Genomic DNA, 12,489 nt, shown 5'->3' with positions numbered 1-12,489 from the left:
GTTCTCCAGGATATCGGCTGAGAGCCTGGTTGGGGGTGACTGTTCTCCCTTGGACGATCAGGCCCTGCCCTGTAACTGCGAGGTTGGAATTAAATCCAGCGTAACCAATGCTGTGATTGGGAATGGTCAAGTGAAAATGCCAAGACTGTGGCAGTGGGGCGAGGGTGTGGACTCAGGATACTGCCTACTGTACCAGCCCGAGACTAGGGGATGAGAGAGAGATGCCTCCCGCCCCCCTGCACACCAGCGCGGCCGCGGCTTGTGCTGACAGCAAGTCATCGGCCACGGCCTGCCCACTGGGACAGCCAGGGACCTGAGCACGTGGGGGAGCTGAGACGCCACTGATGGGACCCATCGGCAAGGCAGGTCAGTGCAACCAGTTTTCCTGGTCCAGACGTGCATGCGGAACTGATTACACAGCAGGGAGGGCTCCATAGGACAAGCCAAGGCTGTGACCGACCCAGCCAGTGAGAAGCATGTCGCATCCTCCCAGCAGTCTGAATCCAGACGATGCAGAGGATCCTCCTTGGATGAGCTGAGGAACTTAGCTGGTCCACAGCGCTGCAACCCCCTGGGAAGGCTGCAGGACAATCCTGTGGAGGGATCTGTCGGCAGGAATACTCCCAAGAGGAAGTAAACTGAGGGAATAGAGGCAGCTGGTGGTGCCCAGGATCCAAGGTCTTCCCTCTCAAGCTGCTGGATGAAAGGAATGGATGGCCCCTGGACCCAAGGGAGGATTGGGAGGAGAAAGAAGACCCCTGGTCTCTTCCCTGAGTGGGAGCCAATCTCCCATCAGTTTCCCCATTCAGAGTCCTGGGAAGCAATCAGATCTGAGAGAGAAGTCAAGGACATCTGCTTAGTGGGATCCAGCCGTTTTACAGCCATGGGCCTCATCTGGGGGTTGTCCCAAGGGAGACAGGATGTCTTTTATGGTATCAGAAGTTACAGCCACAGTGTTCCGTGCACCGCCGTATGCTAGCTGGGATATGTACAAGCAGAGGGGGATGGAGAACTTGGCTGCGACCTGTAAACATGTCTTTTAAGTCCAGCCTGGAGAACCAGGTGTCCAGGGAATGATGTGGCCTGCAGTGAGTGGGACTGATGTAAAAGTGGAAGTATAAGATGGGATGGCAGAAGGTGTTGGTCTGACAAGTGGGGGGCCCAACCAGATCTCAAGCCAAGATTGGGGCTCTAACCAAGAAGCCCGATCGCAGCCAGCAGTGCGGGAGAAGCTTCCAGGTTTAAACCCAGGATATTGGGTGCAAGAAGCGTAGGCCATAACACTTCCAATGCGCTGCAAGTGCCATCAAGCCCATCAGCCAAGAGACGGCACAAACTGGAGCCTGGTGTAAATCTACACAAGGATGGGAGATTGCTGGCACCAGGAAGTTGTTGACTTCCCATCTTCCAGGTCACTGGCGGAGTGACCTGGCTCAGTTCGGTCTCGAAGGGGGAGAGCTGGTGACGAATGGGACTGTTCCTATGTTTGCTCTGCATACGATACATACGTGTTGTGTTGGTGCCTCAGTGTCCCCTAGGCAGTTCTTAAGTATCTGCAGAGCAAAGGGCCAGTGCACCTAATGCCTGGCACTCTGTCTCCTAGCAACTGATGGCCTGGGCCCCTCCTCTGCAAAGTTGCAACTGCAGGTGTTGGAGACAAAGGGATCAGGTGACCTCTGGCCGGGAAAGGAGCTGAGCAGAGAGGAGGGCTGGAGGGGTGGTTAGTCTGGAGCTGCCTGGGGACTAGGATGAAGGGCAGACCTAGGGGTCTGGCTCACTGCCCAATGGACCCGGCCGAGGGGTCTGGTTCGCTGTATCTACGATGCTCTGTTTTAGACTCTGTTTCCTGTCATCGAATAAACCTCTGTTTTGCTGGCTGAGAGTCACGTCTGACTGCAAAGTGGGGTGCAGAACCCTGTGGCTTCCCAGACCCCGCTTGGGTGGGCTCGCTGTGGAAGCCCACGGAGGCAGAGGGGCAGAGGATGCTGAATGCTCCAAGGAGAGACCCAGGAGGTGAAGACGTGTGAGCTTCTTGCCCTGAACAAGTCTGCTCCAAGGGAGAGGAGGCTCCCCAAAGTCCTGACTGGCTTTGTGGGGAGCAGTTCCAGAGCATTACCCGGGGACTCCGTGACAGTAGGCTTTCTGCTTCTGCTGTATTTAAAAAAAATGTTGCTATTATTTTTGCAGTCTTTGGCTAGCTGTTCTTTTTTGGTCTTTCTAATTATATTTTTACACTTCATTTGCGAGAGTTTATGCTCTTTTTTTCTATTTTCCTCATTAGGCTTTATCTTCCATTTTTTAAAGCACGGGTCGGCAAACCTTTTGGCCCGAGGGCCACATCAGGGTTGCACAACTGTATGGAGGGCCGGGTAGGGAAGGCGGTGCCTCCCCAAACAGCCTGGCCTCCGCCCCCTATCCAACCTCCCATCCCCTGACTTCCCCGACCCCTATCCACACCCCCGCTCCCATACAGCCCACCCGGGACTCCCACCCTCTATCCAACCACCATCCGCTCCTCGTCCCCTGACTGCCCTCCTGACCCCTATCCACATCCCTGCCCCCTGACAGGCCCCCCAGAACCTCTGCCCCATCCAACTTCCCCCTCCTCCCTGACTGCCTCTCAGGACTCCCCATCCCCTTACCAGCGCCAGGAGCTCGCAGCCACGACACCCGGTCAGAGCCAGCTGCGCTCCCCATGCTGCCCAGCGGGAGCGGCAAGCCAGAGTGCAGCCTGCGTGGCAGCGGTGGCTATGGGGAAGAGGGAACAGCGGGGGAGGGACTGGGCCAGGAGCTCAGGGGCCGAGCAGGATGGTCCCACAGGTTGTAGTTTCCCCACGTCTGTTTTAAAGGATGCCTTTTTGCCTCTCACTGCTTCTTTTACTTTGTTGTTTAACCGTGGTGGCTCTTTTTTGGTTCTCTTACTATGTTTTTTAAATTGGGGTATACATTTAAGTTGAGCCTCTATTATGGTGTGCTTAAAAGGTTTCCATGGATTTCAAGAAGGCAGACTTTAGCAAACTCAGGAAACTGGTAGGTAAGATTCCATGGGAAGCAAGTCTAAGGGGAAAAACAGTTTGAGTGAGTTGGTAGTTTTTCAGAGACAACATTAAGGGCACAAGAGCAAACTGTCCCACTGTGCAGGAAAGATAGGAAGTATGGCAAGAGAGCATGCTTTCTTGACCAGGAAATCTTCAATGATCTGAAACTCAAAAAAGAGTCCTACCAAAAAAAGTCAAATTGCAAAGAATGAATCTAAACAAACTACACAAACATGTGCTGTGTTCCCTGTAAGCTGTGCGGTTGGGCGGCTGCCTAAGAGAGATTCAAGTGCCATGCAGTTGATTAGCAGAGCCATGCACATCCAGCCAGCAGTGTGTGTTTAGGTCCCCCCCCCCCGCGGCTTTGCAGCCACATTGCTCCTGCTGCTGCTCCCAGGACCTTCCTGCTGGCTGTGCAGAGGGGGAAAGGAGGGTTTCTCTCAGAAACTTTCCCAGCAGCTCTCTCTCAATCTGTCTCACACATCTCCCAACTCTGCTGTTGTTTTTACTTCTTGGTACTTCCTGCAATGCACATATATTCTTTGTAATTTCATTCTTTCAAAATGTGTTGTTTTAGTTTTTTGACTGGTCTATGCATTTCATAATTTTTATTTCTCTCTTAAATTTAATTCTTTTTAGTAGTGAGTTCTAAAATTCCTAACTTGTCCTGCTGGAGTGATTATCCCTATTTGTAACTTTTAAAAAATGTTATATCTAGGTTTTTTGTTTCTACTGGTAGTGCACATCCACACATTACCTTGGTGCACATAACAAAATTTTTTCCACACATGTGGAAAAAATTAGAGGGAACATTGATGTAGGGACAAAATTAGAATAAACTAGCTAAAGACATAAAGAGTAACAAGAAAACAGTCTACAGATACATTGGAAGCAAGAGGAAGATCAAGGACAGGTTAGGCCTGTTACTCAGTGAGGGGGGGAAAGACAATAACAGAAAATGTGGAAATAGCAGAAGTGCTAAATTTTTTTTTGTTTGTTTTCACCAAAAAGGTAGTCATGATTGGATGTCTAACACAGTGAATGCCAGTGAAAATGAGGTAGTATCTGAGGCCAAAATAGGGAAAGAACAAGTTAAAAATTACGTAGGTAAGTTAGATGTCTTCAAGTGGCAGAGCCTGATGAACTACATCCTGGAACAGCATTTCTCAGATGCGGCTACCGAGGGCTTTTCTTGCTGCCACAGCCTCCTGGGCTGTGATGGGAGGGGCGGGGGTGCTCCCCCTCCCCCTCCCTGTTGCTCCTGGATGCACTGCCTTGATGTTGGTTTCTGGGGCTACCAGCAGGGATTGGGTCCTGCCCCCTCTGGAGTCACCTGGGGCACAGTGCTGGAGGACCAGGCAGCCAGTGAGTTCCCCGCATTCCCAGGGGTGGTGGGGCTCAGGCTTTGGGCTTCAGCCCTGGGGTGGCTCTGGCTGCACAATGGTGGGCTGCCCCAGGCTCTGACCACACGAGTTTGGGCTCCATCCCTGGGCCCCATCTTCTAGCTGCGAGGCTTCAGGCTGATGCAGCAGGGTTTCAAGTTCCAGCCCCCCATTACGTCTCCCAACCCCCATCTCCCCTGGCCCCCACTGCCTCCCCAGGGCTTCATTTGTCCCCAGGCTTGCCAGGGCTGAGTAAGATTGCTGTGAAAGTGATACTTGTATGTTTGTTAATCACTTTTCACAGCAGACTTACTAGCTAGCAATAAATATATACACATCCAAATTACTGTAATTTGTGCATATTTATTTGGTTTTCCTAAAGCTGTTTAAGTATTCTATGGAAAAAGTGTGAGTGCAGCCACCAGCAAGAGTTGGTAGCCATATTCTGAGGCCACCAAAAAATTTGTCCTGAGAACTCCTGTTAGAATACTCAAGGAGCTGACTGATATGTCTGAACCATTAGCAGTTATCTTTAAAAAACTCATGAAAGATGGGAGAGATTCCAGAGGACTGGAAGAGGGCAAATATAGTGCCAATCTTAAAAAAACGGGGAATAAAGACAACCTGGAGAATTACAGACTAGTTAGCTTAACTTTAGTACCCAGAAAGATAATGGCGCAACTCCTAGAATATAATGTGATAAGTAACAATCTCAACATGGATTTGTCGAGAACAAATTGTGTCAAACCCGCCTAATAGCTTTCTTTGACAGAGTAACAAGCCTTGTGGATAGGAAGAAGTGGTAGATGTGGTATATCTTGCCTTCAGTAAGGCTTTTCATACTGTCTTCCATGACCTTCTCATAAACAAACTAGGGATATACAGCCTATGGAGCTATTCTAAGGTGAGTGCATAACTGATTGGAAAACCATTCCCAGAGAGTTGTTGTCAGTGGTTCGCAGTCAAACTGGAAGGACATAGTGAGTGGGGTCCCTCAGGGATCAGTTCTGAGTCCAGTTGTGTTCAATATCTTCATCAGTGATTTAGATAATGGCATAGAGAGTAGACTTATAACATTTGCGAACGATATCAAGCTGGGAGGGGTTGCAAGTACTTTGGAAGGTAAGATTAAAATTCAAAATGATCTGGACAAACTGGAGAAATGGTTTGGAGTAAATAAGCAGCCTTGCATGGATACAAATTTATATCTGTGGAACTGCAGTGCTCTCTCAGATATTGCAGCAGTGAAAGGAGTAAAGCATGGGGCTGCTGGTCCTAGGAGCCAGCACCTGGTGTGGCAGCTCTTCCTGCATGGCTGTACCATCCCCAGCCCTGCCCCGTCCCTTCCACACAGCTGTCTGCATCTCCTGTCTGGGGACGTGCGTGCTGCTAGAACACAGGGTAGTGCGACCAGGGACAGCTGATGATGAGCCTGGTTCCCAACCCAGTGGTGGGGTTGGGGTCGATACAGCCACACTGGAGGAGCTGCCGGTGTGGGGCGCTGGCTCTTGAGAGCATTGGCCCTGTGTTCTGCTCCTTTCACCGCCATGTTTCCTGGGATGGCCCTACAGATACTGATTTATATCTGCAGGTATAAATTTGTATCCACTCAAGGCTCTATAAATAGGATGAATTTCAATAAGGACAGATACAGAGTACTTCACTTAGGAAGGAACAATCATTTGCACATGTACAGAATGAGAAATGATTCCCTAGGAAAAGGTACTGTGGAAAGGGATCTGGGGGCTATAGTAAATCATAAGCTAAATATGAGTCAACAGTGTAACACTGTTGCAAAAAAGGCAAACATTCTGGATGTATTAGTAGGAGTGTTGTAAGCAAGACATGAGAGTAATTCTTCCGCTCTACTCCCTGCAGATAAAGCCTCAGCTGGAGTACTGGGTCCAATTCTGGGTGCCCCATTTCAGGAAGGATGTGGACAAACTGGAGGAAGTCCAGAGGAGAACAACAAAAATTATTAAAGATCTGGAAAACATGACCTATGAGGGAAGACTGAAAAAATTGGGGGTTGTTTAGTGTGGAGAAGAGAAGACCTTGGGGGAGAGAGGGGAACATGATGACAGTTTTCAGGTACATAAAAGGTTTTTGCAAGTAAGAGGGAGAAAAATTGTTCTTTAACCTCTGAGGATAGGGCAAGAAGCAATGGGCTTAAATTGCAGCAAGGGAGCTTTAGGTTGAACATTAAGAAAAATCTTGCTAACTGTCAGAGTGGTTAAGCACAGGAATAAATTGCCTAAGGAGGTGGTAGAATCTTCATCATTGGAGGTTTTTAAGAGCAGGTTATACAAACAACTGTTAGAATGGCCTAGTTATTACATAGTTCTGCCTTGAGTGCAGGGGACTGGACTAGATGACCTCAAGTCCTTCCAGTCCTACACTTCTATGATTTTATGATAGGAGAGGGAGAGTAGCTACTTGAGATGCCTTGGATGTGGGGAAGGCACCACTCCAGTTGGCTACTACTTTAGTGAACCTTCTGTGGTTTGCTAGCGGGAGGTACCTGATCATATCAGTCTGAATGGGGCTCTTCTTTGTGTTTTAACAATTGTGGATAGAGAATAGGTCGGGGAGAGGCTCGGAGACTGGCAGAAAGGCTGAGCAGAACAGTTACCTGAAAAATGATTGTGCCGATGTGGAGACTGAATTGAATCACAAGTGCATATCTTGTCACAACCTTAATTTTAGCATCACCACAGGTGCCTAGATGAAATTTGCACATCATGTATGTAGAGGTCATATCCATGTGATGAATTATTTTCATCTTGTATAAATCTTGTATCCTTGAACATTTGACAGTGTCACTGCCCATCTCCCCTGGAACTCACTTGAGCATTCTTGGTTTTTGAGCAAAAGACAGTTTAAAAAAAAAAAAAAATCTGTTCCAGAAATGTTTTCTCTCTTCCTGTTCCCCTTCTCTCCCCTATTTGTCAGAGATGCAGGAATAGGAGAGTTGGACCCGAGACAGCTTTTTTGCAAATAAAAAAAGTGATGATTTTAAAGTCTGATATGTGACTAGGGCCCTACCAAATTCAGGGTTCATTTTGGTCAATTTCATGGTCATAGGATTTAAAAAATAGTAAATTTCATGATTTCAGCTATTTAAACCTGAAATTTCATGGTGTTGTAATTGTAGGGGTCCTGACCCAAAAAGGAGTGGTGTGTGGGCAGGGCCAGTGCAACAATATTTTGCGCCCTAGGCGAAACTTCCACCTTGTGCCCTCCACCCCCATCCCTCCCCCCGGAGTATCGCTTATTATAAACTTTCAAAAATGAATACTGCATAATGTGGCATTGTTCATTAGAATTAATACACATTGAGCTTGAAAATTTATTACATTTCATTATTTAGTCTACATATTTAATGAAAATAAATGAATAACCTGACAGGATGTGGGGCTGGCTGGCTTTGGACACGGGGGTGCGGCAGGGTTGGATGGAGACAGGGGGTGTGGGGCTAGCTGGCTTCAGGCAGGGTGATGCGGCAGGGGCTGGTTGGAGACAGGGGGTGTGGGGCTAGCTGGCTTCAGGCAGCGGGGTGCAGCAGGGGCTGGGTGGAGACAGGGGAGTGCGGGGCTAGCTAGCTTCAGGCAGGGGCTGGCTGGAGACAGGGGAGTGCGGGGCTGGCTGGCTTCGGGCAAGGGGGGTGTGCCCGGGGTTGACTGGAGACAGTATATGGGGCTGGCTGGCTTCGGGCAGGCAGGGGATGCGGAGCTGGTTGGCGATGGAGAGTGGGTTTGGCTGGAGACAGGTGGTGTGGGGCTGGCTTCAGGCAGGGGGGTGCGGCAGGGGCTAGCTGAAGACAGGTGGTGTGGGGCTGGCTGCAGGGAGGGCAGGAGGTGCGACGGGGTGTGAGGCTGGCTGCAGGCAGGGCAGGGGGCGTGGAGCTGGCTGGAGACAGGGTGTAGGGCTGGCTTCGGGCAGGGCAGGGGGTACAGCAAGGGGTGGCTGTGGGCTGGGTGGCGGGTACCAGGGCCATCCGTAGATATTCTGGGGCCCTACGCAGCCCCAGGGGTGGGTGTGTGGTGCCCCAGGCCTCTGCGGGGAGGACTGGGGGGCCCCAGGCTTCCGCGGGGGGGGGCAGGTCTCTGGAGGGGCGGGACTGGCTTGGAGGGCAGGGGGGAACCACTCCCTGGCAGCGCGGCTGGGGCTGGGTCTCTGCATTTCCCACTGGCAAGTGCAGGCCTGGCCCTGGTGCAGAGCTCAGGGGAGGGGTGGGGCTGAGCAGGGACGGGGGCCCTGAGGAAGAGCCAGAGCAGCAGGGAGCAGCATGGCGTCCCCGGCGGCTGGAGGAGGAATGACATCACTTCCCAGCCTGCTGGCCGGAGCTGATCAAAGCCGCAGCGCCCCCTTGCACAGCAGCGGGAAGAGTGTTACACATTTAGCCAGTGCCGGGTGAGCATCCCAGACATTTTGGGCACTGTTTTTTGGCGCCCTCAAATCTTGGCGCCCTAGGCGGCCCCCTAGTTTGCCTAGTGGTTGCACCAGCCCTGTGTGTGTGTGGGGGGGTGTCATAGGTTATTGTAGTGGGGGTTGCAGTATTGCTACCCTTACTTCTGCGCTGGTGCTGGGGGTGGTACTGTCTTCAGAGCTGGAGAACGGTGGCTGCTGGCTGGGAGACCATCTCTGAAGGCAGAGCTGCCGCCAGCAGCAGCAGTGCAGAAATAAAGATGGCAAGTTATGACATTGCCACCTTTACTTCTGCACTGCAGCCTGCAGAGCTGGGTCCTCAAGTCAGCAGCTGCCACTCTCTGGCCACCTAGCTCTGAAGGCAGCAGCACAGAAGTAAAGGTGGCATGGTATGGTATTATCACCGTACTTCTGTGCTGCTGCTGGTGGGGCGCTGCCTTCAGAGCTAGGCACCTGGCCAACAGCCACTGCTCTCTGGTTGCCCAGCTCTGAAGGCAGAACAGAAGTAAGTGTGGCAATACCATGACCCTTCTAAAATAACCTTGCGACCCCTTTGCAGCTCCCTTTTGGGTCAGGACCCCCCAGTTTGAGAAACACTGGTCCATAACGGTTTTCATGGCCACGGGTTTGGTAGTGCCCTAGTGATGACCTTGCAAGGCTGGAATCAAGAGCCTTATCCCACTGGACAGGGGAGTCCCTATTTTCCCATTGAAACCCAACAGTCACTTCTAGTCATAGAAGGACCAGGGATACAACTGTAAATGTGAAATGTTTATGCTTGGAAGATCTATTCTAGGTTATTCCTAGAAATACGTGCAGTTGGTCTCCTGGTATTTCTGGTATCTGGTCTTTGCAATTGAAGGAATACAAAAATTTCAGTGCCTGATTAATTTTTTGTTAAAGTGCTTAGCTTTTCTACAACTTGTATTCTGTGTATGCCACACTTAGTTGGAATATTCTGTATAAGTCACTTTGGCTTTATTTCTTGTGAATAGGGCATCCATCTTATAATCGTGTTGATTAAACCTCTGTACCACACCATCATGGACTCTGTGTGTACAGGTATAGACGTGTGTGCACACACATCTTTGTATGTATTTATCTGTCAAGAGTATCTCAGTCTTAGGTTTGTCAGCATGATCTTTTGTGGATTCAGATTAATAACTCTGGTGAGAGAAATGTCACATTTTCTGTAGTATTGGGCTTTGTCACTTAGTGTTTATAAATACCTGTTTCCATAATTTTTAACACCCCCCCCATTTGTCTCATAAATGGAAAATGGGGATTATCATCTCAAGAGCTCACTAAGCTTTCATTTGTGCAGAACCATGAAATCCTCTGCTAAAAGGTGCTGTACAACTGCAAAGTGTTATCTTCCTATACCAGCCCTCCTGCTCCTGGCTGTATGTACAGAGGAGGTCATTGGAGTGCACTTCTAGTGCGCTCGCTTGTCGCCAGGGCCCAGCAAGCCACATAATTTCAGCTTTGTCCAGGATCAGTCTTTTCTTGCTCCTAGTGGAGTTGTGCAGTGAAGCCTCACATTTTGTTTCCCTTGCAGACTAAAAACCTGGACTTCCGTCGGAAGTGGGATAAAGATGAATATGAGAAACTTGCAGAGAAACGGCTCACGGAAGAGAGAGAGAAGAAAGATGGTGAGTAGTGCACTGACTCCAGATAGACTGTCTTACAGTGATTCACCTAGCTCCTTTGAATGGGAGAGGGAAAGCAGCTGGAAGCAAATAACAGGAATTCAGGGCCAGTTTGTCTTTTGTTCCTTTTCCTTTGCTTGCCATAGACTATAATCCAGTGGGTTTTTTTGTTGTTTTAATAAAAAAGAGGCCAGGAACCTTATTCCTTCCCTGTTCTGTTCCATATAGAAGTGGAGGAATGATCAACCTCTGGAAATGGGAAGAGCTCAAAGTGTGGCCCAATTGGATGACTGAGGATTCTTTAGCAAACTTATTAATTATAAACTATCACTTACTCTGCTGTTCCCTACGATGCAGGGAAGAATTACTCTTTAAAAAATAGAGTCCCACCATGAACCAGATGGCCCAGTGGTTCTCAATGTCCTTCTCCCCTGTGGGCAACTTGTGATCCATTGTTTTAGGTTCCCAAACCTTTCTGAAGACGCTCTGTGTGTTTGTTTTTGGTTCTGTGTTTAGGCAAACCAGTTCAGCCTGTCAAGAGGGAACTTCTGCGGCACCGAGACTATAAAGTGGATCTGGAATCCAAGCTGGGGAAAACCATTGTCATCACCAAAACTACCCCTCAGTCAGAGATGGGAGGGTAAAGCACCTTTATTTTTTTTCCAGGCTATCGTGCGTTCAGATATTAACAAAGAAAGTGTCTTGGGATAGTGTTATGTGCAACTTGGGTCATGGCAAAGCAAGGAAGCCTTATAGAGTGCTAGTTTTTGTACCTCCTCAGCAGCATAGGAGGAATGCTTTTTAGTTACAGCAATTTCCACCAGCTTCTATATCATGATAGATCTGGAAATTAACTTTCTGGAATTATGGCCAGAAGTGCAGCAGTGCAAACTTCTTCTTCCCTTACCACCCAACATCAATGTTTCTCAACCATGCTCTGGAAACCTCCTCCAGGCAATCTCTATAGCCTGGTCAGTCCTGGGCTTCTTGGCTAAGACCGGCAATAAGAAGCCAGTTACATATCAAGTTGCTTTTGTGATCTAGAAATGGGACTGAGAGTAGTTTGCACACAGAAATCCCCAAAGGTCTCTGCTGTAGTAATGACTCTTGGTTACTATTGACAGGTGTTACATTTGAGCTAGTGAAAGGCTCCTTAACCCATCCCCAGTATTCTGAGCCATCAAGTCTCTGGAACAAGGAGCTTTAAAGATGGCCCAGAATAATAATAAACATTTCAGTGCCCTGTTGTCAGAGGAAGGTAGCAAAAGGTACCAAGAGATATGTATGGATGGGAGAGAAGGGGTTTCCACTTAGAAAGGGGCTGACTGAAAGCAAAAATAAGCCATCGTACAACTGCAAAGATGGGCCAGTTTCTCTTCCAGCTCGTCTCTCACCCCACCTCACCAAAACGTGGGGAGTAGGACCTGGAAGCAGTCACTTGAGCCTTTATAGGAAGTGGGGGGTGGTTCATTGTTTCTTGGACTCTCTGTGTTGTAGATAACTTCCCTTTCACCGTGGGGGAGGAGGTACTATTCCAGAATCAGGCTTATCAGAGTCCGGACAATATAGTTCAATGCTCCTGTTTAATGCTGGACTCATACTTACCATATTTCTGAATGCTCAGCATACTATTTAGCATTCTAGCTTTCTTTTGGTGCAGTATTTTGAGTCTGGGGCTGCTGTCTGGAATTGAACCAGGCCCAGGTGAATTTCTCTCTAATTGGCGTAAAAGGAAGATTCTTGCAGGATGAATTTTGTCTTGTGCTTTGGAGCTGATCCCTTCTCTCTTTCTCCCCAGATATTACTGTAATGTATGTGACTGTGTGGTGAAAGACTCCATCAACTTCTTGGATCACATCAATGGCAAAAAGCGTAAGGATAAAATATTTTCTCTGTGTCATGTTGCATGATCACTAAAATACTGTTACAAGCCTTTCCCCTATCAAATTTACTTCCTTCTGTGTGGCCAGGGCCTACCGTGTCAAGTGTTGG

General features: G+C 48.9%; 1 protein-coding gene across 1 annotated transcript in view; it reads left to right on the top strand.

Moving 5' to 3' along the window:
- ZMAT2 (zinc finger matrin-type 2) overlaps window positions 1-12,489 on the top strand; it is a 33,079-nt gene that overhangs the window by 8,750 nt on the left and 11,840 nt on the right. Inside the window, exons 2-4 of the mRNA XM_032801756.2 lie at window positions 10,407-10,500; window positions 11,014-11,137; window positions 12,296-12,369. Of these exons, the coding sequence (XP_032657647.1) occupies window positions 10,407-10,500; window positions 11,014-11,137; window positions 12,296-12,369 (292 nt within the window). The remainder of the gene's footprint in view (window positions 1-10,406; window positions 10,501-11,013; window positions 11,138-12,295; window positions 12,370-12,489) is intronic.

Source organism: Chelonoidis abingdonii, chromosome 7, assembly GCF_003597395.2.
Source record: "Chelonoidis abingdonii isolate Lonesome George chromosome 7, CheloAbing_2.0, whole genome shotgun sequence".
Lineage (NCBI taxonomy): Eukaryota > Metazoa > Chordata > Testudines > Testudinidae > Chelonoidis > Chelonoidis abingdonii.
Note: the sequence above shows the minus strand (reverse complement) of the source record. Positions and strands in the feature narration are given on the sequence as shown.